The sequence below is a fragment of the Topomyia yanbarensis genome, chromosome 2, assembly GCF_030247195.1.
Source record: "Topomyia yanbarensis strain Yona2022 chromosome 2, ASM3024719v1, whole genome shotgun sequence".
In the NCBI taxonomy this organism is placed as follows: domain Eukaryota; kingdom Metazoa; phylum Arthropoda; class Insecta; order Diptera; family Culicidae; genus Topomyia; species Topomyia yanbarensis.
In genome coordinates, this window is record NC_080671.1 from 407,674,092 (window position 1) to 407,701,971 (window position 27,880).

The window sequence follows — 27,880 nt, forward strand, 5'->3', positions numbered from 1 at the left end:
TAAAAAAAGGCAAAGATATTGATAATTTATATAGATAAACCTAGAGGTAGGACGAGGGTTATAAAGATGGAATAGAATAGAAGAATAATGTATACGCAATAGTTCAGTAGGAAGTACGTCATGAGAACAAGAAAAAAGTCTAATTTTCAAATGGGTTGAAGAAGATATTCAGATGTTCGAATTTATTAATATAGAGTTGCCAATGTATTGCGATTAATGTCCATGCGTAGATCCTAAGCTAAAATCGATAAAGAAATGTTGTTCAACTTTATAAGTTTATTTATTTCCAATGGGAATCACAATAAAGATTTTCCTCTTTTATCTATAAATATCACAAAAATACGGTACGAAAATAGATTTTGTTAGCATTTAGTATATGTTCCTATTCGATGGCGAATGTTTCTTTTTCGCTGAGATCTGCAACACACCTACAGCAACTATGCTTTGTATTATTGTTTGTACTTTGTAAGTTTTTCTATCGATATACCGTTAATATACAAATACAATCTCTAGACTACGTTTCGACCAATTTGTAAGGGTTCTGAAAACCATTGTTATCGATTGTTCCGAGCGTTTTAGCAAGAACAACTAACTAATCTTAATGGGGCACGAAGCCCCTTCAAACTCCACGACGCGATTGCGGCACTCTCGTTGATTGTGTGTGCCGCAGCGGATGACGCTGGCCTGGTCCATGTCCGTTACTGGTTCCATTACGTATGAAATGCTTTTCCGAGCGTATTCTTCGCAAAATCTGATCACGGGACTCCTCGTGTCGGATCACCGTGGTCGGAAGGTCCCATTCGACGTCTTCGGTGGAACAGCACGATCTAAACAGATGACGGAATCCGGCCCGAAACTTGCGGTTCATGAACGCGTACAGAATCGGATTGATGCACGAGTTGGCTGCTCCGAGCCACTGTGCGATCGGCAGGATGCCGAAGATGAATGATTGCACTGTAATGATGGATGCGCGTGTGAGTTCACGTCTTCGTACACTATTTAGGTATGTAGTAAAAAAAATTCGCTCACCTGAGTCCTCGTAAATTAAATCTCCGGCGAATTTGACGAAGCAGAATATCGCATACAGCGGCAGCCACGAGAGTGTGAACGTTATGATAACAACGAGTACCATTTTGATGACCTGCAATATCATAGAATGGGGTGTGAGTCGTAAATCTATTACAATACATACTGCGCCTCCATCGCAGCCACTATTTTCACAGTTGGTGGAGTCGTAGCGTACTTTATTGTAAGCAGGAAAAAAAAACTACAAAAGAGAAAAAAAGCGACACCAACCTTCACCTTGCTCTTGTTAAAGACCTCATTTTTCCGGCTGATAATCAGATCCCGGGGAAGCTTCCGGTAGGCGACATTTTTCCAAATGATGAGATAGCAAATTGATATCACAATCAGCGGGCCGAGATAGCACAGGAATAGGTTCGCAAATAGAAAGTACCAACTTTCCGATGCCGGCGAAGGCCACAGCTCCGTGCAGATCTGGAAGGCGACACGCAGAAAACGAGATTAGGCATTTATCTGCTGTATGAGAAAGGATAAGTAGAAAAAGGACTAAAAGTGGTGCCCGATTCGCAAAACAAACGAAGCTGCTTGTTCGAGTGGAGAAACAGTACAGGCTGTAACAGTGCTTGCGATTTATGAGTGCACAAAGTCTATCGAATGCTTCTAAACTTCAGGCGGTTGCCTCAATGTAGACTTTGACGCGTCTGGAGGGTAAATAACGAATATTAACTCTGTCTCTTGTCAATTGGATTTATAATGTTGTGATAAAATATTCTGTCTCGGAATGTTTTGCGATTGCCAGACCAGTACCCATAAGAAAATGGAGAAAACTTTGCAGTCGCTCGCATCATGTAAGGATTCCGAAAATTGCGTTTTTCACATAAGGCTTCAGCACCATCTACGAGATTGAGCCACGCGCACTTTGGGCTACTGTCTGGGTCTATTTGAATGTATATGGATAAGTATTAGTTGAAGCAAAGGCAACTTCAGCTTGAAGGAAAACAGAATGAAATCAAAATGCAAATTCATGTGTCTAACAGACTCTGCTAATGAAGCTTAACGAATTCTTCCATCAAACGGTAGTGGATGTGTTTTGTTTGCGATGTTTATCGGCATAAACTCAGTTGTTTATTTGATAATGTTGGACATGTGTGTTTGAATTGCCGCCCAAACGATGTCAAGCGTCTTGTGAAGTGTCATTACATGCTATCCGCGTAACAAATGCAAACAAATTTAAAGTCACGGTAATAAAAATAAACAAACATCTAAAACGGAATTTACAATAAAATTTACCCTATATTCAATCATAGAACAATAGATACTATGGTTCTTATTACTACTTTTATTCTGTTTTTTTGTGGATTTATTTCAGTAGGTTTACACTAAATCTTCTAGTAACAATTAATAGTACTGTACAAGAAATAAACGACACAGCATGTTAATATTAAAAGTTACTGTTTCTGAAAAATGAGCATGAAAAAAAAAACGATTTATTTTATAAGAAGTTACATAGCCATCTCTATTTTAATTGTAGTTTTGTTGTTAGGGCTATTCAGACCTACCTCAGCAAATCGCCCTTTTTGGTGGATAGATGTGAAAGAATTTGTCGGTCAAAGGGCCTATTTGTTAGTTTGAAGCTTCTGTTACATTTTGGAGCCATAAAAATCAATTTGCACTGCTCTATGGCAGCGCTAGGCGACGATTAGCAAAACTACGTTTTTCATCCTTTTACAATGCAGAGGTTATTCGGACCTTCTTACAGGACAATCAAGACCTTCATTTTTTTAGTTTTTTTTGTACAATGGAGCAATTCCATTTAAAAAAAAAATAACTAAAAAAAGTTAAGGTCTGGATTGTCCTGTAAGAATGTTTACATATGAAATCTTTATTGTAGAATCTCCTGTGCGGCTGTGGCGTGTGCAGTTCGCAAGCTGCAAAACGGTAGTTGAAGGCATAGGGGGTCTTAATAGCCCCGTACGCTGATTTCTCACAGAAAGGGTGAGCGACTTGGAAATGTCTGTGTTTTCATCCAAACAAAAATCATTCCATAAAATAGGAGCCTCAAGCTTTCCGAAACACTTACCCCTTTTCGCCTAGTGGTACAAATGAGCCTTTCTCTCTTATCTAAACTATGATTCGATGGATTGTTATTTTCAATATAAATTAGACAATACTTTACTTTGTTATTACACTTAGTATCTACTGTATGCGTAAAATAGTCCGCAGTTTCAACGGAATTTGTAATTTCTTACTACTATTGATGTAGTCATTTTGAAAGAAATAATTTCTTCCATCAGCCTTCTCCATTAGAAGGTACAAAACAGCTTGCTGTTCTATACATTTCACGTACAAAAGCGAATTTAAGACTTTAGTCTGATTAAGTAAATAATGTACTGTAAAACGGACAACTGACATATTGAAGGTTTAAACTAGTCCAACAGTTTACACAACTACAGTGTCGATCGAAATTTATGAACACATCGCACAGTGGTCCAGAATGTAAATTTAGCAGAAATTTTAGTTTTTCGATATAATTAAATTACTTAGCCTTACAATATGTTTAGGAAACTTTTTGTACTTTGTAAGGCCCCTGTTTTCGTTTAAACAGAAGCTACAGTTCTAATTTTAGCAAGATTTAAAATTGAACTTTTTAACGGTTCGATAAAGAGCTTGACTTTCTTCGATGAAGTTGTAGAACAACAAATTTCAGACAAATTTACTGAAGACACGCAAGCTATACTATCTTTTATACTACCGTAAACCGGGGTGACTTTGATAATCGGGGTGACTTTGATCACTCGAAACTTTTTTCGCAGATCGCTTATTAAACCAGAATAGTCTACCGAATAATTTTATTTTGAAATGATTTTTTCTCTAAATTTATAAAATACTGATCTGTTATAAATATAGCATACTGATCTGTTACACTTTTTGAGTATATTTTTCGGTTTTTGGGTACAAAAACTACAAAGAACCGAAATTTGACTTTACTTATTTTTACGAAGCTTCGTAAAGTGTCTATTTTTTATAAAACAAATAAATCTCAGATTTGAGCAAGAGTAATAAACTACAAGCAAGTTTTTATTTTTCTTTAGATTGGGATGTGCCAAATTTAGTTTTAAGAGTTTGTTCATTTTAAATACATTTTTTGTGAAACTAGTTGGCAATTATTTCAAATTATTTTAAGCTAATATTCGCAACATTTTTTTATTGTTCAATATTGCAACGTGTTAAAATGGATGAAAGTTTTTGTACATTGATAAAGCACTGAAATAAAATAATTTTAGCAATTTTGAAGGTTTTCAGAATCTTTTATTCTAGTTGGACACAAATTATACGAATTTTGGGTACTCGAATTTTACAGTACATTGAAATACTTTTTATAATACCAATTAACATCTATTTAACAATGAGTATCTTTCCAGAATTAGTTTAAACAAACGTTTGAACGAAAAACATTGACATCAATAACTTAATGTGGGTAAACATGTAGGTTATCAAAGTCACCCCGGAATACGAAAACGGACTTCAACTTGAAATCATGTTTGGAAAAATAGCTGTAAGCGGACAATTTTAGGTAAAACCATCCAATATTGTTCTCCATACATCAGTACATGGTTTAAAAATATTAAACATCAAAAAAATCTGTTGCGTCTAAAAAAATGTAATTAGAAAAATGATCAATGTCACCCCGGTTTACGGTACCCATTGCTCGAGAAACCCAAATGTAAGCTTTAGGGTGTTCCTTAAAAAACGGTTTTATTTTTACAAATTTTGTAGATTTTATTTTACACTAAAGTACCCTTTGGAAAACTTGAAGATTATTTCAAGGCTCATAAATTGCTTTAAGGGGTTATATACAAAGTTGTGACGAAAAATTGAGCTAAGTTCGATAAGGTTTTTTCCAAGCGATTTATGCAATTTTTTTTTTGAAAAATTAAAAGACAGCTCTTTGGTAGTGCTGGTAGTGCTATCGAAGTTTGAAGAAGTCAACTTGCTTTGAATTAAAAAAAATATTGAAAGTTGGCGGAGTTATGGCCCATCCCCCGTAGCGAGGTTTTTTGGCACAGATTAGCGGTGAACGCCCTCCAAGCCGAACCGCACAACTGAAATCAAAAAAGTAAAAAGATTATTGAAGAAAAATGTATTTTGGTGTACTTGAACGGATCGGTTTCCCAAAAAAAAATAAATTTCATGCAAAAAAAAGTGTTAACCTGTAAATTGAGTTTTGTGGTGTTCAAAATTTTTTAACAAAACTTCATGACAAAGAATCACAAAATTTTGGATGAAAAAGGAGCCGTTCAAGTACACGAGAATGTAAATACAAACAATTAAAAAAAATATGAAAATCGGATGAATAGTTTTTGCGATATTACGTTCACCGCAACGGTACTTTTCAAACAACTTAGTTCCGAGATAATTGCGTGTAAAGTTTTGTGTTAACTTCATATGCGGAAGAACCAGTGCGCTGCGAACAACTGTAGTTTGAAATCTAGTGCTCCGATCTGGATGAAATTTCGCACAGATATTTTCAAAAGTATATACTTTCAGAATATTCAATAATTTTTTTTCGATTTTTTGACTTACAACTTTGTGTATAAAACCTTAACACATTAATGCCTAAACTTTTTTCGTTTCAAATTTATGATAACTTTTACATAAAATATATAACTTTTTCCAACAGTATTTTCTTCATTTAGGGCACTTAACATTAAATACCATTGCTGTCATGAATATGCATGCTTTGTAGTATAGATTACCAAAAAGGAGCAAATACGATATTTTTTTATTTCTTGCAATAATTACTCAAAAAATAGCTGATTTTTAATAAAAAGTATAAATAACTATTAACGAAAGAAGCTAGAGGTTTGGTATATTGAGGCAAACTGCTCTCCTTCAAAATATCTGAAAGCATTTCTAAACCAGAAATCGAACATTATATATATGTGTGGTTTATTTCCCTCCCGATAAAATTCGCGACTCTGCACTAGTTGATTCTCATTCTGAATCATTGACTTCTGTTGTTGCGATGGCGCAACCCACTGACGAAATCATGATCCTCGGCGATTTCAACCTTTCTACAATAAAGTGGCGTTCCATTCATAACGGATTTCTACAACCCGACCCAGACGAATCAGTTTTTCATCCTGGCAGCATTACTCTTCTGGATGGCTATAGCACGGCTACACTTCTGCAGATTAACAGCACAACGAACGAGAACGACCGGATTTTAGATCTATGCTTCGTTAATGCCAGAGATCAATCGCCGCATATTTCCACCGCCCTCGCCCCGCTAGTAAAGTATGTTCGCCACCATCCGCCTCTTCATCTTACACTCCAGGACGTACCGCCTATGAAGTTTTCGAGCCACGCGCCCACCGTGTGTTACAATTATAAGCGGGCCGACTATAGCAGCATTTTGAATATTTTACAAAGTATTAACTGGGATTCTGTGCTAAGTAAGGATGATGTGAACTCCGCCGCTGAAACGTTCTGCCATATAATGAGCTACCTTATCGATCGTCATGTCCCAAAGTGTAATCAACGAAGTGATCAATCCCCCTGGCAGACAGCCGAGCTACGTCAGCTAAAAACTGCGAAAAGAGCAGCATTACGAAAGTTTACCAAACGCCGTACCTTGTCACTGAGAGCTTATTATGTAAGGCTCAATAACGATTTTAAAAAACTGAACAGTTTTTGTTTTTCAAACTATCAACGAAAAATGCAACGTAAGCTTAAGTCGGATCCTAAATCGTTTTGGAGATACGTCAATGACCAGCGGAAAGAAACCGGCTTGCCTTCTGCAATGTTTTTGAATGGCGAAGCTGGTCATGATTCACAAGCCATATGCAAATTGTTCGCCTCTAAATTTGCGAGTGTGTTCGTCAGTGAGACATTGTCCTCGCAGCAGATTGACGTTGCAGCTAGCGGCGTGGCCCAACTCGAACGGTCAGTGAATGAGATTCGTGTAGAGCACTCGGATATTGTATCAGCAGCATCCAAGCTTAAAGCATCGTCATCTCCCGGGCCAGATGGTGTCCCTGCTGTATTTTTGAAAAAGTGTATATCTGGTTTGGTGGAACCACTCTGTCAACTATTCAAAATGTCACTGACAACCGCGATTTTTCCTCAATTGTGGAAAGCAGCTTTCATCTTTCCTGTCCACAAAAAAGGTGATAAGAGGAACATTGACAATTATAGAGGAATTTCTGCGCTCTGTGCCATTTCCAAGCTCTTTGAGTTAGTCGTGGTGGAGTCAGTGTTTTTTCACTGTAAGGAATATATTTCTAAAGACCAACATGGATTCATGCCGAATCGATCGACGTCGACGAATCTACTATCTCTAACCTCTTTTGTGTCCGAAGGGTTCGATGCGAGTCAACAAACTGATGTTATATATACTGACTTATCTGCAGCTTTTGACAAAATCAATCACGATATCGCAATCGCTAAATTGGAAAAACTTGGCTTCAGTGGATCACTCCTGCGATGGTTCCAATCCTATCTCGTTGGCCGTCAACTCAGTGTGAACATAGGTGATGCATACTCCAAACTATTCTCCGCAACGTCTGGAATTCCGCAAGGAAGTCATCTCGGACCTTTGATATTCACTCTCTATTTCAACGATGTAAACTATCAGCTGAAAGGGCCACGGTTGTCGTATGCAGATGACCTGAAAATTTTCAACAGAATTAAGAGCCGAACGGACGCACTTTATTTGCAGCAGCAATTTGACACTTTCAGCAGATGGTGTGAAAACAACCGAATGAATCTGAATCTGGCGAAATGTTCTGTGATATCGTTCTCCAGAAAAAAGGATCCCATTGAGTTTGAATATAACTTGTCTGGAGCTCTTGTTTCCCGGGTGAGCTGCGTTAAGGATCTTGGAGTGCTGTTAGATTCGAAACTTACATTTAAGAATCACATTTCGTATGTTGTTGGTAAAGCATCGCGAAGCCTGGGCTTCATCTTCCGTACGGCTAAATCCTTCACAGACATTTATTGTCTCAAAAGCCTCTACTGCTCTTTAGTGCGCTCCACGCTGGAGTATTGTTCGTCAGTCTGGAACCCGAATTACATGAACAGCAGCGATCGAATTGAAGGCGTTCAACGAAAATTTATACGGTATGCTCTTCGACGCCTGCCTTGGCGCGATCCTTTTCGTCTACCAAGCTACGAGAGTCGGTGTCAACTCATCCAGCTCGATACCCTTCAGCGCCGTAGAGAAACTGCAAGAGCCTTATTCATCTCTGATCTTCTGTCAGGACGCATCGATTCTCCAGATTTATTAGAGCGAGTCAACATCCAAGCAAGGTCCAGAACGTTACGCGGAAACGTTCTTCTGAGAGTGCCGTTTCGACGAACTATTCAAACAGCTAATGCCGCTATCACGGGACTACAACGCCTCTTCAATCGTGTGTCGCACCTGTTCGACTTTCATTTGTCTCGGATAACTTTAAGAAAGCGATTCCTGCAGTTTTTTAAATGTAATTAATTTAAGTTTCCATCATTGGGGCCGAGTGCGGCCTGTTGATGCGTGCGATAAATAAATAAATAAATAAATAAAGTCCTCTTAATGAAAAATCAAAACTGGAAAATTTATTTAGGGGCCATGCATAAATGACGTAGCATTTTGGGGGGTAGGGAGGGTATACCAAATTTGTGACGAAGCGTGACGAGGGGGAGGGTAGGGTTAGTAGTCGGGCGACGTAGCATTAGGTTAAATTTTTTGACGGGCATCAAAACCTATTGATTAGAGAAAACAATTCAATGTTCCTCCATTCCCAAGAGAAATAAATTTAAGTTCACACAAGTTACTTTTCATGCGGTTTTTCATGATGTATATTTTACGATTCGTGGAATTACAAGCTTGCAAAAATACGGAAAGATTTTGTATGCGGATTTAATTTGCTGCATTAGTTAGTTAATGTTGCTAACTAATACACTTAGTTTGGTAGCTGAATTAAATTTTCTCTTCGGATTCAACTAAATAAAAATTAGTAATTTAGATGAACGTATTCTTGTTAGAACCATTGGCAGCTGCAGGATTTCGAACTGAGAGAACTTCTCTTCATGCTCTCCATGACATATAAAATTCAAAACAAAACTATCAACACTATATTTGTCATGAAATGAGCTTACTTTGTACGCAATTTGTGTTATAATGAAAATATTGATAAAAGTCGTCAAACATTTTGAAAGGACATGCATTCGACATAATTGTAAAACATATGTAATTTTTTTTCATCCTCCGGTCGCGTTGCACAGGATGAGGGGGGGGGGGGGGGGGGTAGGTAAATGCTACGTTATTTACGAGGGGGAGGTTAGAATTTTGTGACCATATGCTACGAGGGGGGTGGGAGGGGTCAAAAATCGTCGAAAAATAGCTACGTCATTTGTGTACGGCCCCTTAAATAAAACCATTTTTAAGAAACTTTTTGAGTAAATTTCATGAAAAATTAAAAGTAGCAGACAAGGAGTTACAGTGTCTTCGACAAAGTTTTTGAAATTTGATTTTTTTCAATTTTTTGGAAGACTACGAAACTATCTCGAAGCATTAAAAAGTTTGTTTTCTGATTTTAATAAATTTAGAACCACCAACTATTTAAAATAACAGAAAAGTCTTGTAAAGTGCAAAATTTTAGATTGAAGCGAAACTATATCTGTTAAGTTATAAATCGTGAAAATCATTTAAACATACTTCTAAGGGTCAAATTCATTAAACCAAATTTTAATATAATGTTTTCATTTTGTTCTAACATATCCTTTAGATGTTTTTCGGAGCTTTTAAAGATGAATAGTTTCTTCTAATACATCAAAACTCTAGCTTCCTTTATTCAAAATATATAAGTACTTATAATATCAAGAATAGATATTTTGAAATCAATATAGTTAAATTTAAAAAAAATATCGCGTGCGTCAGTTTTTGCTTAATTATAATTCGAATCATGACTTTATATGTAGATGAATAAAAATGATCTTTTGTTTGCACAACGAGTGATATTTGCATTCTAAAGAACCCCATTTTTGACAAAAAAATGCTCATAACTTTTCAATGATGCTGCCATGAAGCAAATTATTCGCCTTTGAACAATCTCAAAGTTGTCTGAATACTATTTCAGTTTTGAATCAATACAGCAAAAGTTGTTAGAATAAAACAGCTTTTCCAAGAAACACCCTAACTTCTAGCTTTAAATTCGTTGTAAAATAAAAATTATGGAAGATAGAGCTAACATGTTTTCAGCAAACTTTTTTTAAAATTTCATCGTTCAACAACTTTATTGAAGGACGTTTGGCGGTAACTAGAATAATAAAAAGTAAATTTTTGATCTTAGTAAAATTAGCACCACCCTATCTGTTGTTTTAACAAACTACAAGAACTTTTTCCAAAGACTTAATAAGGCTAAGTTGTTTAGTTAGAGTAAAATTTCAAAGTTCTGGTAAAGTTCTGGTGAGTTCAAACACTATCAGAATGTAGTCAAAATCCAGTTTGTGTAGGGTATTTTACTAAATGTTGGCAGTAGCTGAAGTTATTCAGCAAAAGCAGGAGGAGGAGAAGCAGCAGCAAGAGCAGCAGTATCACCACCAACAGTCAAGTCAGAGCGGCGTGAGCAATACCCAACAGAGGCCGAAAGTAGTGAAAGCTAAGCTTGGTGGAGGAGTTTGTGGACGCGAGAAACAATGTCCATGAGGACATTAAGGCGATTGTTCCCGAAAGGCGCTTATATCTGCAGTAAGACACAACTACGCTGATGTAACTAAGCGAGCATTGGCGTCAGCTAAGGCTACTATCTTTATACCCTCCCCCAGCCCGAAGAATCGGACGAAGAAGCTGATTGGAGTGGATAATGCGCCAGCTTCCGTGACTCCAAACAGTGCAAAAACCTCGCCAGGAGCCGAAAGACCAGGCGGGCCTAAGAGGCAGACTCGCGCGGATGCTCTTACTACCGACGGTAACGAGGCCACTCAACAGGGAGAAAGTTGGAGTACCGTTCTAGGATGGAAGGAGAAACGCGGGAAACATCAAAAGCGCAAGGAAGAGAGAAAAGTGGACCAGAAGAGGAAAGGAAAACCTCCTGCTCGTCGGAAGGCGCCAAAGAGAGAAGCCGTGCTAGTCAACACCAATGACTCGACGACGTATGCAGCGTTATTTAAGAAGGTCAGAAAGGATCCGGAGCTGGATTTGGAGAAAAACGTAGTAAAAACCAGGCGTACCCCAGTTGGAGGTGGATCCTACGATTAACAACAGATTATTGCCAAATCACTTGGTGAAAAGGCGGAAGTTAATGCCTTAAGCCCGGACACGGTGGTTGTGTGGATGAAATCACGACGGAAGACGAACAGAGAGGTGCACTGAAGCAGCATTGCAACCTGGGCGATGTTTACATGACGATCCGATTACAGAAGGGGTACGGCAGAACTCAGACAGCGATGATTCGTTTACTGGAAACCGCTGCTAACAATGCGCTGAAGGTAGCCAAAGTTACAGATGGGTGGCTGAGATGCCTGAGAGCCGCCCACAAACAGAGAAATGGTTCAAGTGTTTAGGCTATGAACATTTGGCAGTTGCTTGCAAAGGTCCGGATAGATCTAGGATGTGTTGGAAATACGGAGAGACGGGCAGTTTTGCAAAGAACTGCACGCAGAACCCACAATGAGACAGGGGGCTCAAATACGTCGCCTACAAGATGGCGACTGCGGGCCATCGGTAATGGAGATAACCCAGATAAATCTGACTCACTGTGACACCGCACAGCAACTCTTGTGGCAGTCTACGATGGAAACAATGTGTGACAACTGTGATGCGAATGGGTATGGGGTATGGGTACGTTCCCCATTCAATAAGTGGTAGAACGCTCATACGAAGGCTTCGTGATCGCCAAAATCAACGGTGGCTTCGTGTGCAGCTGTTACGCTCTTCTCTAAGGTGGACAGTGGAACAGTTTAGGCTAATGCTGAAGCAGTTGAAAGGCCGAAAGCCGGTAGTCATTGGTAGTGACTTCAACAGCTAGACTATGGATTGGGGCAGTAGAGTAAACAACAAAAGAGGGCAGATCGTGCAGGAAGCTCTAGCGCAGTTAGACGAACGATTGTGCAATAAAGATCCAGTTAGCACATTTCGGAGAGATGAGAGGAAGTCTATCATCGACGTCACATTCTGTAGCCTTCACTGACGGCGAACATGGATTGGAGAGTATGAGAGAAGTATACGCATAGTGACCACCAGGCGATTCGCTACGGTATCTGCCTACGAAGCCCTGCTGCAGCACGGAGAAGAAAGACCGGCGAGCTAAAGTGGAAGGCGAAAGCTTTCAACGAAGACCTTTTCGTTGAGGCATTTCGGCTAGACGGCAGGACCGAGAATGTGGATGTAACTAACCTAGAAAGAAGGATTGTGTCGGCATGTGACGCCACAATGCCGCTAAAACCGGAGCCACGCAATAGATTTATTCATTTATTTATTTATTTATTTCAAGTCCAGCTTACGTGTGGAACAAGATGCTCAGCACGCAACGCGCTGCTTGTCTCAGAGCTAGAACACGGGTTCGGATAGCAGTATCGGTGCCAGATAGAGAGGAGTGCGAGGCAGTATTTCGGAAAGCTAGGGTCGCTTTAAAACGGAAGATTGCCACAATGAGCTGTGCCGAGTAGAGGGTCTCTATCCGACGCACGATCCAACTACATGACTACAGACACCGTATGGCAAAGAAGAAGGAGCAAACACGGACGGTCGACAAGTGAGTAACTTCGAGCTCGCAGAAGCATGAAGTAACTGAAATCAAAGAAAACCCCCGTTCCTGATGCAATACCAAACATGGTGCCAAAAGCTGCGATCCTAACATTCACGGACATGTTCGGGATGGTGCTGCAGAAGTGTTTAGATGAAGACACCTTCCCCGAAATGTGGAAGTTACAGAATTACACATACTGGTGTTGATGTCAATGGCGGGGAAACCACCGGGAGAACAGTTTGGATTCCGCAAAGGAGCATAGACAGTAGATGCAATTCGGACAGTGCTCGAGAGTACGGAGAAGGCATCTATACGGAAGCGAAGAGAAGATCGATATTGCGCTGTGGTCACGATAGTTGGGAAGAATGTATCTTACAGCGCCAGCTGGAGCGCCATTGTCGCTGCGTTGCACAGAATGAGGGTCCCCGACTGTTTTTGCCAGTTCCTGCAGAGCTACTTCCAGAGCAGAGTGCTGCTGTACGAGTCTATGCGAGTCACAGCGGATGTTCTACAGGGTTCCATTCTCGGTCTAACTCTTTAGAGCGGGATGTATGATGGGGTCTTGGCTGACGAGGAAAGTGAAAATTGTAGTCACTAACGGTGATGGGTGAGGCACTTGAGGAAGTGTCGGTGACGGAGACAATAGGCACGATCGAGAATTGAATGAACGGGGTCAAGCTGTCTGCTCACCACAAGGGGGTGTTGTTGGTCAGCAATTGCAAAGCGGTTCAGTGGATGCTGATCGACGTCGGCGGGCTCGTGATTGCATCTAAGCGTGCACTGAAGCAATTGGGAGTTATAATCGATGACCGGTTGAGCCTCAACAACCACGTCGACCTGTGAAAAGTCGGCGAAGGCAACGAACGCAATAGCGAGGATCATGCCAAAAGTCGGCGGCCCGAGAAGCAGCACGGGACGTCTGCTATTTAGTGTTTCGTCATCAATACAGCGATGCGGGGTTCCTGCATGGGGTGCGGCGCTTACAACCATGCGGAACCGCGAGAAACTAAACAGGACGTTCTGGCTGTTGGCCATAGGAGTCGCGAGCGAGTACCGAACAATATTGTCGTAGGCAGTATGCGTTATCGCCGGGATGATCCCCATCTGCATCGGCGGAGGATATCGAGTGCTACAATCGGAGATAACAGGAACGTGAGGAAGATGGTGAGAATCGTTTCGATGGCAAGGTGGCAGCAGAAATGGAACTATAAGGAGACGGGAAGACCTACCGACTCATCTCACACCTGTCGACATTGGTCAATAGAAAGCACGGTGAAGGTGAACTTCCACCTGACACAGCTCCTGACCTCGGAGCATGTGGTCTTCGAATATCCGAGGTTCGTGGCGACGCGCTTGAAACAGGAGAACCGGACATCAATCTGGATAATGTCGTCAACAGAATGACAAGCGACTGCCAACATGTGGAACGTGGTCAACAGAGGGGTGACGCAGATCATGACCGGCTTACAGCAGAAATAGTATAAAGAGCAGCGAGCAACGGTTTCGGGAGAGCAATCACCGCTGGGAAACTGGGTGGCAGCCCAAACTCGTTCCCTGAGACGTTGGAGTTTTTACATTTTTTCCTGCTAACTCAGGGCTTCTTTGAAAGTTTTTTTTTCTGCCCTCTAAAAAACACACACAGACATTGTCCGGGCCTCGGAAAATGTTTTTCAAGTTTGAGCGAATCCTGTACATTTTCTTTGTAAGAAATGTAAAATTGTGTTCATTCAGAAAACCGGGCAAAAACCATGTTAATTCCGGAAATGTAAAAAACCGCCCTAATTCCAAAAAACTATGCAAAAAAACGTTTTACATTGAATGCAAAAGATATTAGAAAAAATGATGATTTCAGATTCTGCAATTAACACCGTTTTACCAACAATTTTTTGAGCCTTAGTCCAATTTTTAAGTTTTTTGCACGGACACATAAATAACATGATTTTTACTTTTATTCTGAGTTCTTTTAATAGCAATGAACTTTGAAGATTTTCGGAAAAGTGGGAACAATGGATCTTGAAGATTCCTTTTGGCCCGTAATTCAACAATATGGGTGCTTCGGAACAGGACTAACGAGTAGACGCCGATGTCGAAGTCTGAGGCTATTTTGAAAACCAAGATGGCGACTTCCGCATTAAGCGAAAATCTCTAAAACCCAATCAGTTTGGATATTTTTGAAACAGGCTTGACGAGTAGACACCAAATATCGAGGACTGAAAACATTTTAGATGGATGATGTGCATGAAAACCTCGCTGAAAATCATCCGTCGAATGCATGATATTTGTTTATACTTTCTCTAAACTTCATTAAAATGGCGCCATGGCGTTCAACTAGCTCACTATGCACACACGAACAAAGGAACTGTTTTTGTCGTTCGCTTTGCGCTGACTCGGGTAGAATTAGAAAGCACACTGTCTTTCGTAACCGATGTCTTTGGTAGATTACAATAGATCCAAACCATATTATATCTTAATAGTAAATAATCAAATCACGAAAGTAATGGGGATAAAAAGTTACCACACCCAATACCGATAACCAATTGATATGTAATGTATACTGAAAATATGATTGAATAAAACAATATAAATAAATGTAAGGACTTGCAATTTAGGCGTATCTATTTTTAATAGCTGTTATCCTAAATAACTTTTTGGTACACTGTTTACACATTTGTTTGTTGCTTTTGTTCCAAAAATAAAATGTAACTCAAAACACCTACCATCCCATGTAAGAATGTGGCAGGCATACTGGATAGACTAGGATAGTATAGACTGGACGAAGACGTCAGATAACATAATTATAAGCAACGTATTTGATGAAAGCGTAAAATGTAGGGTGTATGGTTCGTAACCAATTATACTCCTCCTCATCGTAAACATCATTTACATAAAACATGTTTTTCATTGGCCCTGCAGTGCACCGTCTAACTTTTTTTTTTATCAATGGAACATGCCGGGATACACCTACCCAAATATTGTTCAGTGGGGAAGCAAACTTCGTTGTACATGTTTAATATTTTTGTAAGACTATAAACAACTGTCCCACCAGCCCACAAAACACGAACCAACCTACCTGTGCCAGACTGCCGGGAATCCCAATCGGTTTCAACGTGAACACAAACAGCCACGGAAGATTTATGCTAAGGGCGACTGTCCAGATAATTGAAACGATCACACGGTACTGCCTACGAGGGAGAACGGAGAGAAAAATTATGCAAAAAAAAAATAAACAGACTCGGGTGAATTATGTCCCCGCACTTAATCTGGTGCGGGATGCTACCGCTGCTGGCCGTGAGGGGAGTAGTAGATTATCTCACCTGGTGGTAATGGTGCCGGAGATGGGAAACGAAATGGCCACGCAGCGTTCGATCGAGATTGCCATCAGCGTGTTGACCGAGGCGGATACCGAGACGCCCTGAAGATAGGATACGGTTTTGCAGACGTACACTCCCAGGATCCAGGCTGGAGAGAAATGAAATGATGAAAGGAATTTACAATGAGCCGTTTCGTTTCAGTTACGTTACGTTAGGTTACGTTACGCGCATTAAGCTTCAGAAGAGTTCGTATAATTAATCAAAAAGGGGGGAAATTCAAAAAAAATCCAAAACTTTTCATCTACCCACTTAAAGTCCCTCGTCTTCATGTCAAATAAACCACTTGGAATTGGCTGTATGGCATGCTACTGTTCGCAGTCCGTTAATTCAGTTTATCAAGGTCATCAATAGCTTGAATATGGCATGCAATAAAACCATCTCGTCTAGCGGAGACAAATGCTATCAGGCAACATAGTAAGAGTCGATGCGTTTTTCTGTCTAGCGCGGCATCAGAAGGACGAAAATTATGAGACTGCAAAAAGCTACTCTTCTCAAATCCGGGCTAGTAAACACGCGCTATTTATTTCGCATCCAACAAAAAACTTTGCGATCAAAGCCACTAATAATTATAAGGTTCATAACTATTTAAATTAATTTTTATGGAAGTGCCTATCTAAAATAGTACGAAAAAATCTATATGGTATAAATTTCATACATAATCCAATAGTCGTTTAAAAGTTCCTAGATGCGACCCATTTGACGTATTTTCCGCTTCTTTACTCATAATCTAGCTTCCGGCGAAGAAAAACGTATCGACGAAACTCGATAAGTACATACAATGTTGCGATGTTGACATAAATTCCACTGTACGTGTGACATACCATATTTGAAGTGCTCTTGGCTAAAGTGGGCTATTTCTATTTGTGAATTGATCGATTTCTAACAGCATTTCGGGAGAGCAATTTTTTAGTGCTATGAGCGCCTGTGGGATGTCTAACCTAAATAAATACTGGCAGAATTTTTTATACGTATGATCGTTTTGCTAGAGGAACATCTATTTTCGTAAGAATGAACAAAGTTTATACACGTCAGTCACACCTTCCCCCTGTTGAGCTTAATTGGATGGCATTGGGTCGAAGTGTGAGTGATATTAAATTTAATTTTTAATCCGATTGGCAATATACTTCATGACACTTACCGGGATAAAGGTTCCCTATCAGGGTGAACGGCAGACATATAAAATTGACTAATAAATCAGCGTACGCCAGATTCACGATGAAACGGTTCGTCGGCGAGCGCATCATGGTGCTCTTCTTCACCACAATCACGACCGAGATGTTCCCCAGTAGACCGACGATAAAGACCAACGAGTACGCCACGCTGGAAATGGAACAAGCAATGGGACAATTTTAAAAAGAAAGACTTGAAATTAACTATTTGATAGCGATTTTCTAATCGATTGAACTGAAGAGGGATGTCCATTGCTGGCAACTAATGTCCGCAACAAACTTCCAAACAGTTCAAAGGAAATAAATTCTTAAAAAATACCAACCTCAGCAGAACCGTCCCCAGTACGCCGTACCGCAGCTGGTACGCCGGATCGAACTTCAGCAGCGTGTAGTCCTTGAGGTCTGCCTCAAGCTCCAGCCCGTCGAGCTGCAGTGTGCTAAGATTGATGCCGGTAGACGGGACCATGCCGGAGAGTACCGGCTCCGTATCATAGTGAACAACGAAACAGGTCCAATTGTGGCTCGAGCCGATGTTGTCGGTACAATTAATTGAATTGAATTCCATTGAGCTGCTGAGCTGCGAAACGTCTGATTAGCCAGCCGGATGGTAGTGTGATGATGCGACGGGGGCGCGGTAATTTAGCACGTTTTCCGACCGATTGGCATTTTCCTGCTTATGGTGACTGTTCTTACGAAGACGGGGGTGAGTTCGGAATTCGGAGACAATCGGCTGAAACGGTTCAATAAATTGAGAAATGCTTAGCTTTTTCGCTAACTTGTCAGTGTTGAAATGTTGAATAATGGTTCCGAGGAAAATATGTTGAAAGTAAATTGGAGTGGCTTTCTTTTACATAAATTAGACAGTATATGGTGAGTGATATAAAGATTGCTCCAAAATGCGGCCATCTTTGAAATCGACAAAGCGTTACTCTTTACACAATCTTCTTGAAAATCAATCAATGAATACGGGGCATTGATAGAATATAGATATAGTAAGCTGCACGTACACGAGGCGACAGGACACACGCCACAAAGAAAAAAATTCACCATGGATTCTGTTTTAGCAATTCCAACGCGGAAACAGCAACATCGTTGCACTGTGCACAGTGGTCGCAATGGTACCAAAACGTGCGTTTAATTAATGGTGCTCTAGGAGTTGATTTTAGCGATTTGGTGTGTTAGGTACACTTTTTCAGAATGGAAGCCCCTTTCTTTTGATGTGTGCTGATTTGTGATCAATCCACTTAAAAGTGAGATAGAAAATTTATTTCTACTAACTTCCGAAATAGAGTCATGATGTCAATGACAAAGTTATAGAAAATTCTACTACGAGAAAATTAGCTAAACATGCCAGCTCTCCAAAATGCAATGGTGTTGAGATACTGCGCGTTGTTCGTGGAAGGTACTCAAAAAAACATTTTTTCATTATAACTTTTTTCTGAGATTTTTTCAATTCTTTAAATGTTCTAAGAAATGGTTGGAAACTACAGGTATTTGTCGAAGACATCAACATTTTTCATTTCAAAACTTAAGAGTTATTTAATAAAGTAGGTTAAAAATGCCGCCATTGTGAACGTCAATTACTAGGAGATGTGGAAATATGTGGAATACATTTAGATTCAATGAGAAGGACAGTGGAAAGTGCTCTAAGAAAAAATACTAGTCACAACTGGCATACACTGGCCCGTATGTAAAAATTACTTTCCAACACAGCATGTTTTGTATTTTGTAACAAAATAAGTAGGAATTTTTCAACATAACCTTTTATGGTGATTTTTTCTATTGGTCAAATATTCCAAAAAATCATTGGAAATGTCAATGTACAAATATGAATCCAAAACTCTCAGTTTCTGTAATCTCAAAATTACGATTTATTCATAAATTAACATAATTTCGAATGTGAATATTGAAAAATATGCTCAAATTTTGACAGTATTTTCAGAAGTAAAAACCATAACTAAAAGTATTAGATAAAGTTTTTACGAAACGACTACGTAATCAAAGTTGCCATTTAGACTTGCCAGAAATAATTTAGACAAATATTTTCACGTATATATTACAACTCAGTCAAATTTTAATTTCAAATATTTAATCATTCAATGTGCATTGCATTGCATTTTGAAGGATTAAAACTAGGGACAGATCCCTTGTGATGCATTTTGAAAAATCAGCGAAATTAAATGCATTTCTTTCCATCAAAATAGAAATTCAAAATGTATTTTGCGTTGCATGAAAGACGTCAAAACCAGGGTTGTTAATCGATAATTAATCGTCATCGTCGATAACGTTAACCACCCGTCAACGTCATCGGAAACTCCGTTAACGATAATTTATCGGCGCCTTCATCGTCATCGTCGATAATTGTATCGTCGTTTTCATCGTCATCGTCGGTTCATCGGTTATCGCGATACATTTTGCGTTACTTTCCCGTTTATTGGGGTTGAAGTTGATGCGGTTAACTTTCAATTGTTTAGAAATAAATAACTATTGAAGGACATGTTGTTGGCAGTTGAAAATCAATAGTTTTGGACATTTTCTATGCACAGGGGGAGGGGGGTCCGACGATGTGTCAAAATGGAATTTTTTGTCAACTTTTCGGGAGAGTTTTATATTGAAGGGCAAGTTATTGGCAGTTGACAATCAATAGTTTTGGACATTTTCAATACACAGGGGGTTCGACGATGTGTCAAAATGATTTTTTTCAACTTTTGAAGAAAGTTTGTTATATTGAAGAAGTTATTGGTAAGTGAAAATCAATAGTTTTGGGTATTTTCAATGTACCGTCGGTACATCAAAATAGAATTTTTTTCAACTTTTCGCGAACTTTTTATATTGAAGGGCAGGTTGTTGGCAGTTGAAAATCGATAGTTTTGGACATTTTCAATTCACACGAGGATCCAAATTGGCAAAAAGTGAAAGAAATTCTTTGAACCACGAAAAACATTTTTAGTTATAGTGTCTTCAGCAAAGTATATTTAAATTTTTTTGCATTTAAAAAGTATTAGTTGGGTGATTAATCCCTCTAAAGCTGAGAAGAAAGTTTTTTGCTTATGTTTATGAAAATTAAAAAAAAATTCTTTGGTAAAGTTGTTGAGAATATCTTAAGTATTAACTTCGCTGAAGAGACTATGTGTCTATCTATCGATTGTAATTTACATTTGTGGAGATTTCTTTGATATACCCCTGAAAATTGCTTTTTTCAGAATACTTTTCCTGGTAATTTTGTAGAATTTGAAAATGTGCCAAGATGTTGTTCAGCATAAGAAAATACAGAATTTTTTAATGCCCAAATTTTTAATTTTTAATGCCCAAAAAGCAATATTTTGGTGCGGAAGCCGCAAATTTCCGCAGACGAATACCAATACGAATCTGTAAAACAAACACTATCAAAATCGTTTGGTGGGCTCTAGTTTACGTTCAAGTCAAATTCGAGTAAATTCCTTCTTTAGCATATTTTTCTTATCTTAGAGATGCAAAATATACAAAAATAATAATACTGTACTGTAAGACCTCCTTAAGGGAAATTTTTACTAAGTGATCAGAACGGGTTATGAGGCTTTGTCAAGGAACTAAAGAAAAATATTTTAACCGCTCCGGTTTATTAAAAAGAAAGAAAAAAAATGTTAGTCCAGGTGTTTGCATTTCGACTTCGTCTCTTCAGAACCAGAAAAAATATGTGCCGATTTTGTCAATGTCATCGTTTTATCAGCCTATAATTCGCCAAGGGGCTGATAAAAACAAGTCTTCACTGTATTCAAAAAACGAATAAAACTCTATTATGACGCCGTACATAAATTACACTACATATTTAAGGGTAAAAGAAGGAAGCATGAAGCATCTTGTTACATAGTGGAGAGAAGAAACGGAGGAGGGGGCTAAATGCTTCCTAACTAGAAAAGGAAATCAAACGTTGGAAATATGTATGTATATTCTCCTTTTTAAAATCCGAAATCTTCTGGTTTAAATTAAAATTATAATAAAATCTGTTAATCACCACACGACTTAAATTAGTGTAATTTGTGAATGGCCTAATAATAGTGGTTTATTAGTTTTTTCAATATATGTTTTTGCTTGCTAAAAATTACTAATTGCACAATAGCTCAAAATTTGTTTTCTTCATGGTCAAAACAATTTTGGTCACCTTTTTGCCGCTAGGAAACACTGTGCACCTGGGACTCTTCTGTGCACCAACTTACTAGAAAAGTTGAAAAAATTCAATTTTGACACATCGTCGGACCCTTCTGCGTATTGAAATGTCCAAAATTATTGATTTTCAATTGCCAACAACTTTTCCTTCAATATAATACACTTTCCCGAAAAGTTTAAATTACTTCTTTTTGACGCATCATTGGACCCTCCTGTGCATAGAAAATGTCCAAAACTATTGATTTTCAACTGCCAACAACATGTCCTTCAATAGGTATTTATTTCTAAACAATTGAAAATTAACCGGATCAACTTCAACTCCAATAAATGGGAAAGTAACGCAAAATGTATCGCGATAACCGATGAACCGACGATGACGATGAAAACGACGATACAATTATCGACGATGACGATGAAGGCGACGATACATTATCGTTAACGGAGTTTCCGATGACGATACATTATTGTTAACGAGTAACGCCGATAAATTATCGTGAAAAATGTATCGTATTAACAACCCTGGTCAAAACCCTACAAAAAACTAGCCCTATATACAAAACAACGTCGAACAAAGTGGATCAGCGTAGGACGATTGTTAAACAAACTTTTGTGCGAGAGAATGTAAAGTTGATGAAAAAATGGAAATTAAATGCATTTTTTTCTAATTTGACGCAAATTTGTTATACATTCCTAGAGTGATCTGCCCCTAGGATTAAACGCAATTTGTAAAACAAAAGAATTAATGGAAATTCTGACCACGTAATCGTTCCATCAAAACGGTTTACACCTTTTCATTGTGGTTTTTACCACAGTCACAAATTTTTACACATCATTTAATAACGCCGTGATTCGCTGGTGGGTTACATTGTACCTAGACCACTTTTTAGTAGGACCTCCCCTAAGTGGACCATTGTCCAACTAAAAAGATTCTGAACGCCAAAATCTCATGTCAAACTACATGTAGGACTAAAGGTTATCGATTTATAAGGCGTTTTCTATGGCAACCCCCTTAAATCTAGTTTTTTTAGTTTATCAACAAAATTCTTCACTATGAGCATTCCTAAAACTTTGTCGAAGACACCAACTTTCTACCTCGTCAGTAAAAAAAGTTATTTTTTTAGTTCGATCATAGTAAGCCATGCCTAATTTCAATTGTTAATAGATTGTGGGGAATATTCATATGAACAATTCCTCCAAAGACATCCTGTGAATATATTCGATGGTTTGGCCTCTAGTGAATTAAGTTCACGTTTTTGGCGTTTCCGACCACTGTGCATTGGAATAGCTGGAACAAAATCTATAGTGAATATTTTTTGTGGCATGTATCCGGTCGCCTCGTATGCGAACAGCTTTACAGATTGATTTTCATGAAGATTTTACCAACGCAACGGTGTGAAAAAACACTGCTTATTTCGTTTTCAAATAAGGCAGCTTTTCTCAGTTGAACCTTAACCCCAAAACTGGAATTCCGGAGCGTGGTGGTTGAAAGACAAAAGTATTTTTGGACTTCGATTACATTTTCGTGTTACGAAGACGACAGAATGTACTCGCGCCAAATCCGCGCAGAATTTGTCGCGATTCCTAAATCAAATAAATATTGTATAAAGTAAGCTTACAACTGTTAGCTGAAAATTCTAGGACACTTCTCATGTATTGTCCACCTGAATTTTTTATTAGCAGGCTGAACAAATCTTGTCTTATTATTCGAACATATTCATAACTTTCAGAGTTAATGTAAAATATTACAAACCCAAAATATTTTCTACTAAATGTTATAATTGTTGTAATAACGAATGTGATTTATATCAAATCTGACACCCGTTTGATTTTGATTTGTAGTCAGGCTGATTAACGAAAATAATATGCGCAATAATATATGGGCGACGAAAATTCTGATTGCCTTCTCTTTACCGCACAATTCACATGCTTCGCTTTCGACTAGCGAACGATGAATGGTGGACTTAGCACAAAAATACGGAACTTACGTGGCTTCCCATTATTCGATTAGGTCTCTTGGGTGCACCAAATTGACGGCTCTGTTTGAAATAGGCTACACAATTTCGGGTTTTTACGACACTTCCGAAAGTTTCTAGAAATTCATAGATACTCCGAAATTTAATATAAAATTGGTGATTAATTTTCCAACTGAATAGATTGCTCTATGTAATTTAATTCCATTCAATGAATGTTACTAACCAATACTTAAAAAAATGACATACCTGCGTGAACTTGAAAGAGAAACGAAATTCAATTCACACAGCCGCGATGAATGATTTTTTTGCGTCGTTTCCCTCGTCATTCGTTCTCCCGACACAGCGCATTCAGGTTCGGACATGTTTGGTTTCAGAGGGATTATTTAGCAAAAGTGCACCAGATATACGCAGTTCACTTATACTCGAAAATGTAGAAGATGCCAACTTCTGCCTTCAAACCGTTCACATAATAATCAATTAATCCTTTAGGTGGTGAATGAATTTATATTTCCTCTGCACTCAAGCATTCGACTTTGCATGAAATTTCAGTCAGTTGTAAAGTTAATGAATGAGGGAGGCGGTGAATCTGAATATTGGTTTCGGTAAATGCAAGCAGAAATAGCCAGCTGATTTTGAAATTTCGCAACACTGTTACTAACGTTGAAAAAAGAGAATAGTTGGCAGATGACGCACACCTTGATCGGCTGCTACTACCGGATTGGTCTTTAATGTGGATGAATGTCGCGCCCCAAGATCCTGAAGCTGCAGTATTCTTTAGCGTTGACCTGTGAACTTCAGGGCATGAATGGTAACGTGCTTCCAATTCAACCAATGCAGAACCTCTGTACTGCAGTGGTAGCCTAAGATGTTTAGGATACTGACTTACACCTAGAGGCGATCCGCCACAACATCAACGGAAAAAGCACGTACCTCCAAGGTAGCGGAGATTGGAAAGTCAGAACTCGAACAACTGTGCCGCGCTATTGCAAGGCTGATCGCGTACAGAGACGGCAAAAGATCGGCGAAATTATGTGCGATCATTGCATCTATTGAGCTTCGCATGCTAGGAGTTCACCAGCTGACGAAAAAAAAGGACTCACTAATACAGCTATAGAGTGTCTTATCAAAATGGCTAAGGCGTAATGGCATGTTCAGGGCATGTTCAGGAGCGTTTTATTTTGTATAAGAGTTTCAAAGTAGAACTGGAACTGAAACATTCACATCCCCAGCAGAGCGTTTTGTTTTATAATTTCGAACAGTTTTGTTTTAAAATTTAAAACTGTTATACGACGCCGTTCTATTTGTTGCTGATTTTAAAACACGTTTAGAACTGTGTTTTAAATACGTGCAAAGTTTTCAGCACAGACACTTAGACCCGATAGACTGGGGAAAAATAAATTTGAATGCAGTGACGCTGAAAGCACGGCGTGACATGAATTTTAAACTGAATAGAACATTCGCTAAAACTGCTGCTGGGGACAGCAAGTTCTAGTTTTCAAATTTTCAGTTTTATATAATAGAACTGTCAAAATTATTAATCTAGAACTGAAACACTCCTGAACATGCTGTTACACTTCTTTGACCAAATCAGCCACAAGAAGCACAATTTCAGCGAAGGTCTACCGTATCAGCGATGTCACTAGCTTTTGGACCAGTACAATATCTCGAAGGACAACCATGGCTAAAGCGCGCGGAGGAATGAGCAGGCGAAGAAATTGACGAGATGTCAGCTGTCTCCGTCGAAACCAATGATTTACGCGAGGGTACGCGATACATTAGAAATTTGGCGCTACGTGAAACCCACTTAACGCCGGATTTCATCACCCGTGGTACCACAATTCTCCTCCCCAAGGACATACCAATTACCTGTCTAACAAGTCTGCACAAGATCATGAGCACCTTCATCACTACATACGTGATGGCTCACTGTGAGAAGAAGGGAAAACACACATGACTGGAAAGGTCAAGCCATCATCGATGCATTCATTGTTGGAGAAGTAGTGTGTAATCAACAGAACCTTAGTATGGCCTATATCGATTACAAGAAGGCATACAACTCCATACCGCTCTCGCTCCTCATGAAGGTATTGAAGATGTGGAAGGTTGATCCTGTAGTTTCAGGTTCCTGCGGTAGGTGATGGGGAGAGGGACACTACTTAGCTCAGAAGTGGGAAAGATGTGTTGCGGTCTAGAATGTTCCGCATCTTGAGGGGAACCTTCCAAGACGACTCTTTTATCCCGCTCAGTAGGACACTCAATCGAAACGGGTTTGGCTATCAGTTAAGGTATAGAGAAAGCTCACCGGAAGAGGTGACCTATACTTTCTAGGTGGACGATATCAAGATCTATGCTGACTCGACAGAACGACTGGGTGTAGTCATCAAGCTAGCCGAAAGAATTAGTGGTGACATCGGCATGGCGTTTGGCCTAGAGAAATTCCGATCGATTCAACTACTATCAGGACGATTGGTTGAGTCTGGAGGCTGGGAGATCGACTAAGGTAAGATGATTCGGGATACGATTCGCGGCGAATCGTATAAATATATCGGTACGTCGACAAGGCTGCATCTAACCTGTGGTTCAGGCGATGTAAGCTCTTTAGTGATCGAGTCCGGCATGACTGCCATCCACGACAGGACAATTCCGTCGAGGAATTGCAGGAGGTATGTTTGCCACCAAGACGTTGAGGATATATGCCATTCATCGCGCGAGACAAGCGACCTTATTATGGCAGGTTGCTGCGTACTAGTCAACGCAGCCTATACCGACCGTCACAACAGCTTTGCTAAGATTTTACACCTGCAAAATGGTCTGTTGGAAGAGATTGTGCCGAACTACCTATATCTGTCTGTCTGTGCTTGTTCTGGAAACTGCCCGTTTCAAGCTGTACTGGGATCGCGCTGTTGTATCGGACCAATTCCTATACCATAACCGCCCAGGTACCTTTTACCGAGTAGTAAACTACCAACACAAGCATACGCCGTGCAGCGTTGTATTGTGACAATTTGCGGCGGTGAAATTTCGGACCGATACTAATTATTATAGTATAAACTATACAAATAGATACCTTTGCTGTTTTTTTTTGTTTGATTATTCTTTAATTTCGTTCTTTTCTTTCTAGTATCTATTTCATATATGAGAAGCATGCGTGGTGCAGCGGCCCCTTAGGTTGCTACAGCTCTGAAATATCATTCTGACTCTCAAAGCGAAAACGAATGTTCGGAGGGAATAATGAAAACGCTCTAGTACACGCATGATTTGTCCTAGGCCGTGTCTCATTTTCGATTTCACAAAGTGCAAGTGGTATAGGAAGAAGCTTCGTTATTTAGTCAGTTTCGCCTGATTTCAGCAAATAAAAAAAAAAACATTTTCCGACTCTGATGAGAATTCGTAACTTTTTTTCGAAGCGGTCGAAAAAATTTGTAATTTGGTAGAGTTCGCGCACATGATGAATCCATCCTCTATCGCGGCCGTACATAACAGGGCGTATCAGCGAATCACATAGAACAAGTTTTGTGGGTGTCCGTATACTACGGGACTTTAGCAGATGACGCAAACCATTGGAACAATCTGCAACCGTTCAAGCATTATCTGCAACGGTTCGTTTCGTTTCACTAAATCGCCGTGAAATCCACAAACAGATGATGTGTTCGTAAGTTGTATTCCCGAAATTTATCAAGAATTTATCGCAGAATGAACATCTGGTCCGTCGTTGGTCATGTGTCTCAAAGCCCACTTTGGTATCCGCCGACAAAGAATTTAGCTAACGGGTGCAGTCTGATAAACAAAACAAGGGAGAACACTTTATAGGTGGTATTGCGAATCGTTATTTCGACCCGTCTTATAGGTAGGGAATCCCGAACAGTATGAAATAAAGAAGTTATGACGGAATGTGTTATTTTACAATTACGATTTTTCGTAACAAGTTTTAATATAATTCCGGTCTTGTTAACAGTTATATTGTCAAAAAATAGAACAGAGATTCGTCCAGTATATAATAGAAATGCAACAACCTGCGATGAGTCTCCTTCAGCATTATAACAAATTGTCAATAATATGTAGTAGTTATTGTGTAATATCAACAATTTAAGCTTGCATGTCTGAAATTAGCATCTAAGAAAAAAAAGCATACATTAGGGCGCCTTTTGTTTGGAAGCAACTAGCTTCATGTAGCAAAAGCTTTTTTGACTTTGTCTTACGATTACACACACGCAGGTTGATTGTTATTGTTATTATGCTTTAAACATGGGAGTTCTGAGTTTGATATGGGTATCTCCGACATGATCCAGCGAGACTAACTAATCTAACTATGAAAAAGCGATGGCGATATAGTTGCAGAATAGATTTTTAGAACGCACACATTGAACTGTGGTATAACCCATAAGGTTATTTAGTATCATTTTATCATTCGATTCCCATCAGTTCTATCCACATGGCTGAACATCATCTTAATATCTTACCAGATTAGG

The 27,880-nt window shown here is 39.2% G+C and overlaps 1 protein-coding gene across 3 annotated transcripts in view; it reads right to left on the reverse strand.

The window, feature by feature from the left end:
- Nucleotides 1-256: 256 nt before the first annotated feature.
- The window catches only part of LOC131685042 (neuropeptide SIFamide receptor-like), a 101,677-nt gene continuing 74,053 nt past the window's right edge, over nucleotides 257-27,880 (reverse strand). For all 3 annotated transcript variants that reach the window (XM_058968427.1, XM_058968425.1, XM_058968426.1), the window contains 7 exons: nucleotides 17,616-18,022; nucleotides 17,262-17,443; nucleotides 16,067-16,211; nucleotides 15,823-15,934; nucleotides 1,297-1,497; nucleotides 1,030-1,141; nucleotides 257-954 (listed from right to left, as the gene is read on the reverse strand). In XM_058968427.1, coding sequence (XP_058824410.1) covers nucleotides 620-954; nucleotides 1,030-1,141; nucleotides 1,297-1,497; nucleotides 15,823-15,934; nucleotides 16,067-16,211; nucleotides 17,262-17,443; nucleotides 17,616-17,857 — 1,329 coding nt within the window. In that variant the 5' untranslated portion in view covers nucleotides 17,858-18,022 and the 3' untranslated portion in view covers nucleotides 257-619. The remainder of the gene's footprint in view (nucleotides 955-1,029; nucleotides 1,142-1,296; nucleotides 1,498-15,822; nucleotides 15,935-16,066; nucleotides 16,212-17,261; nucleotides 17,444-17,615; nucleotides 18,023-27,880) is intronic.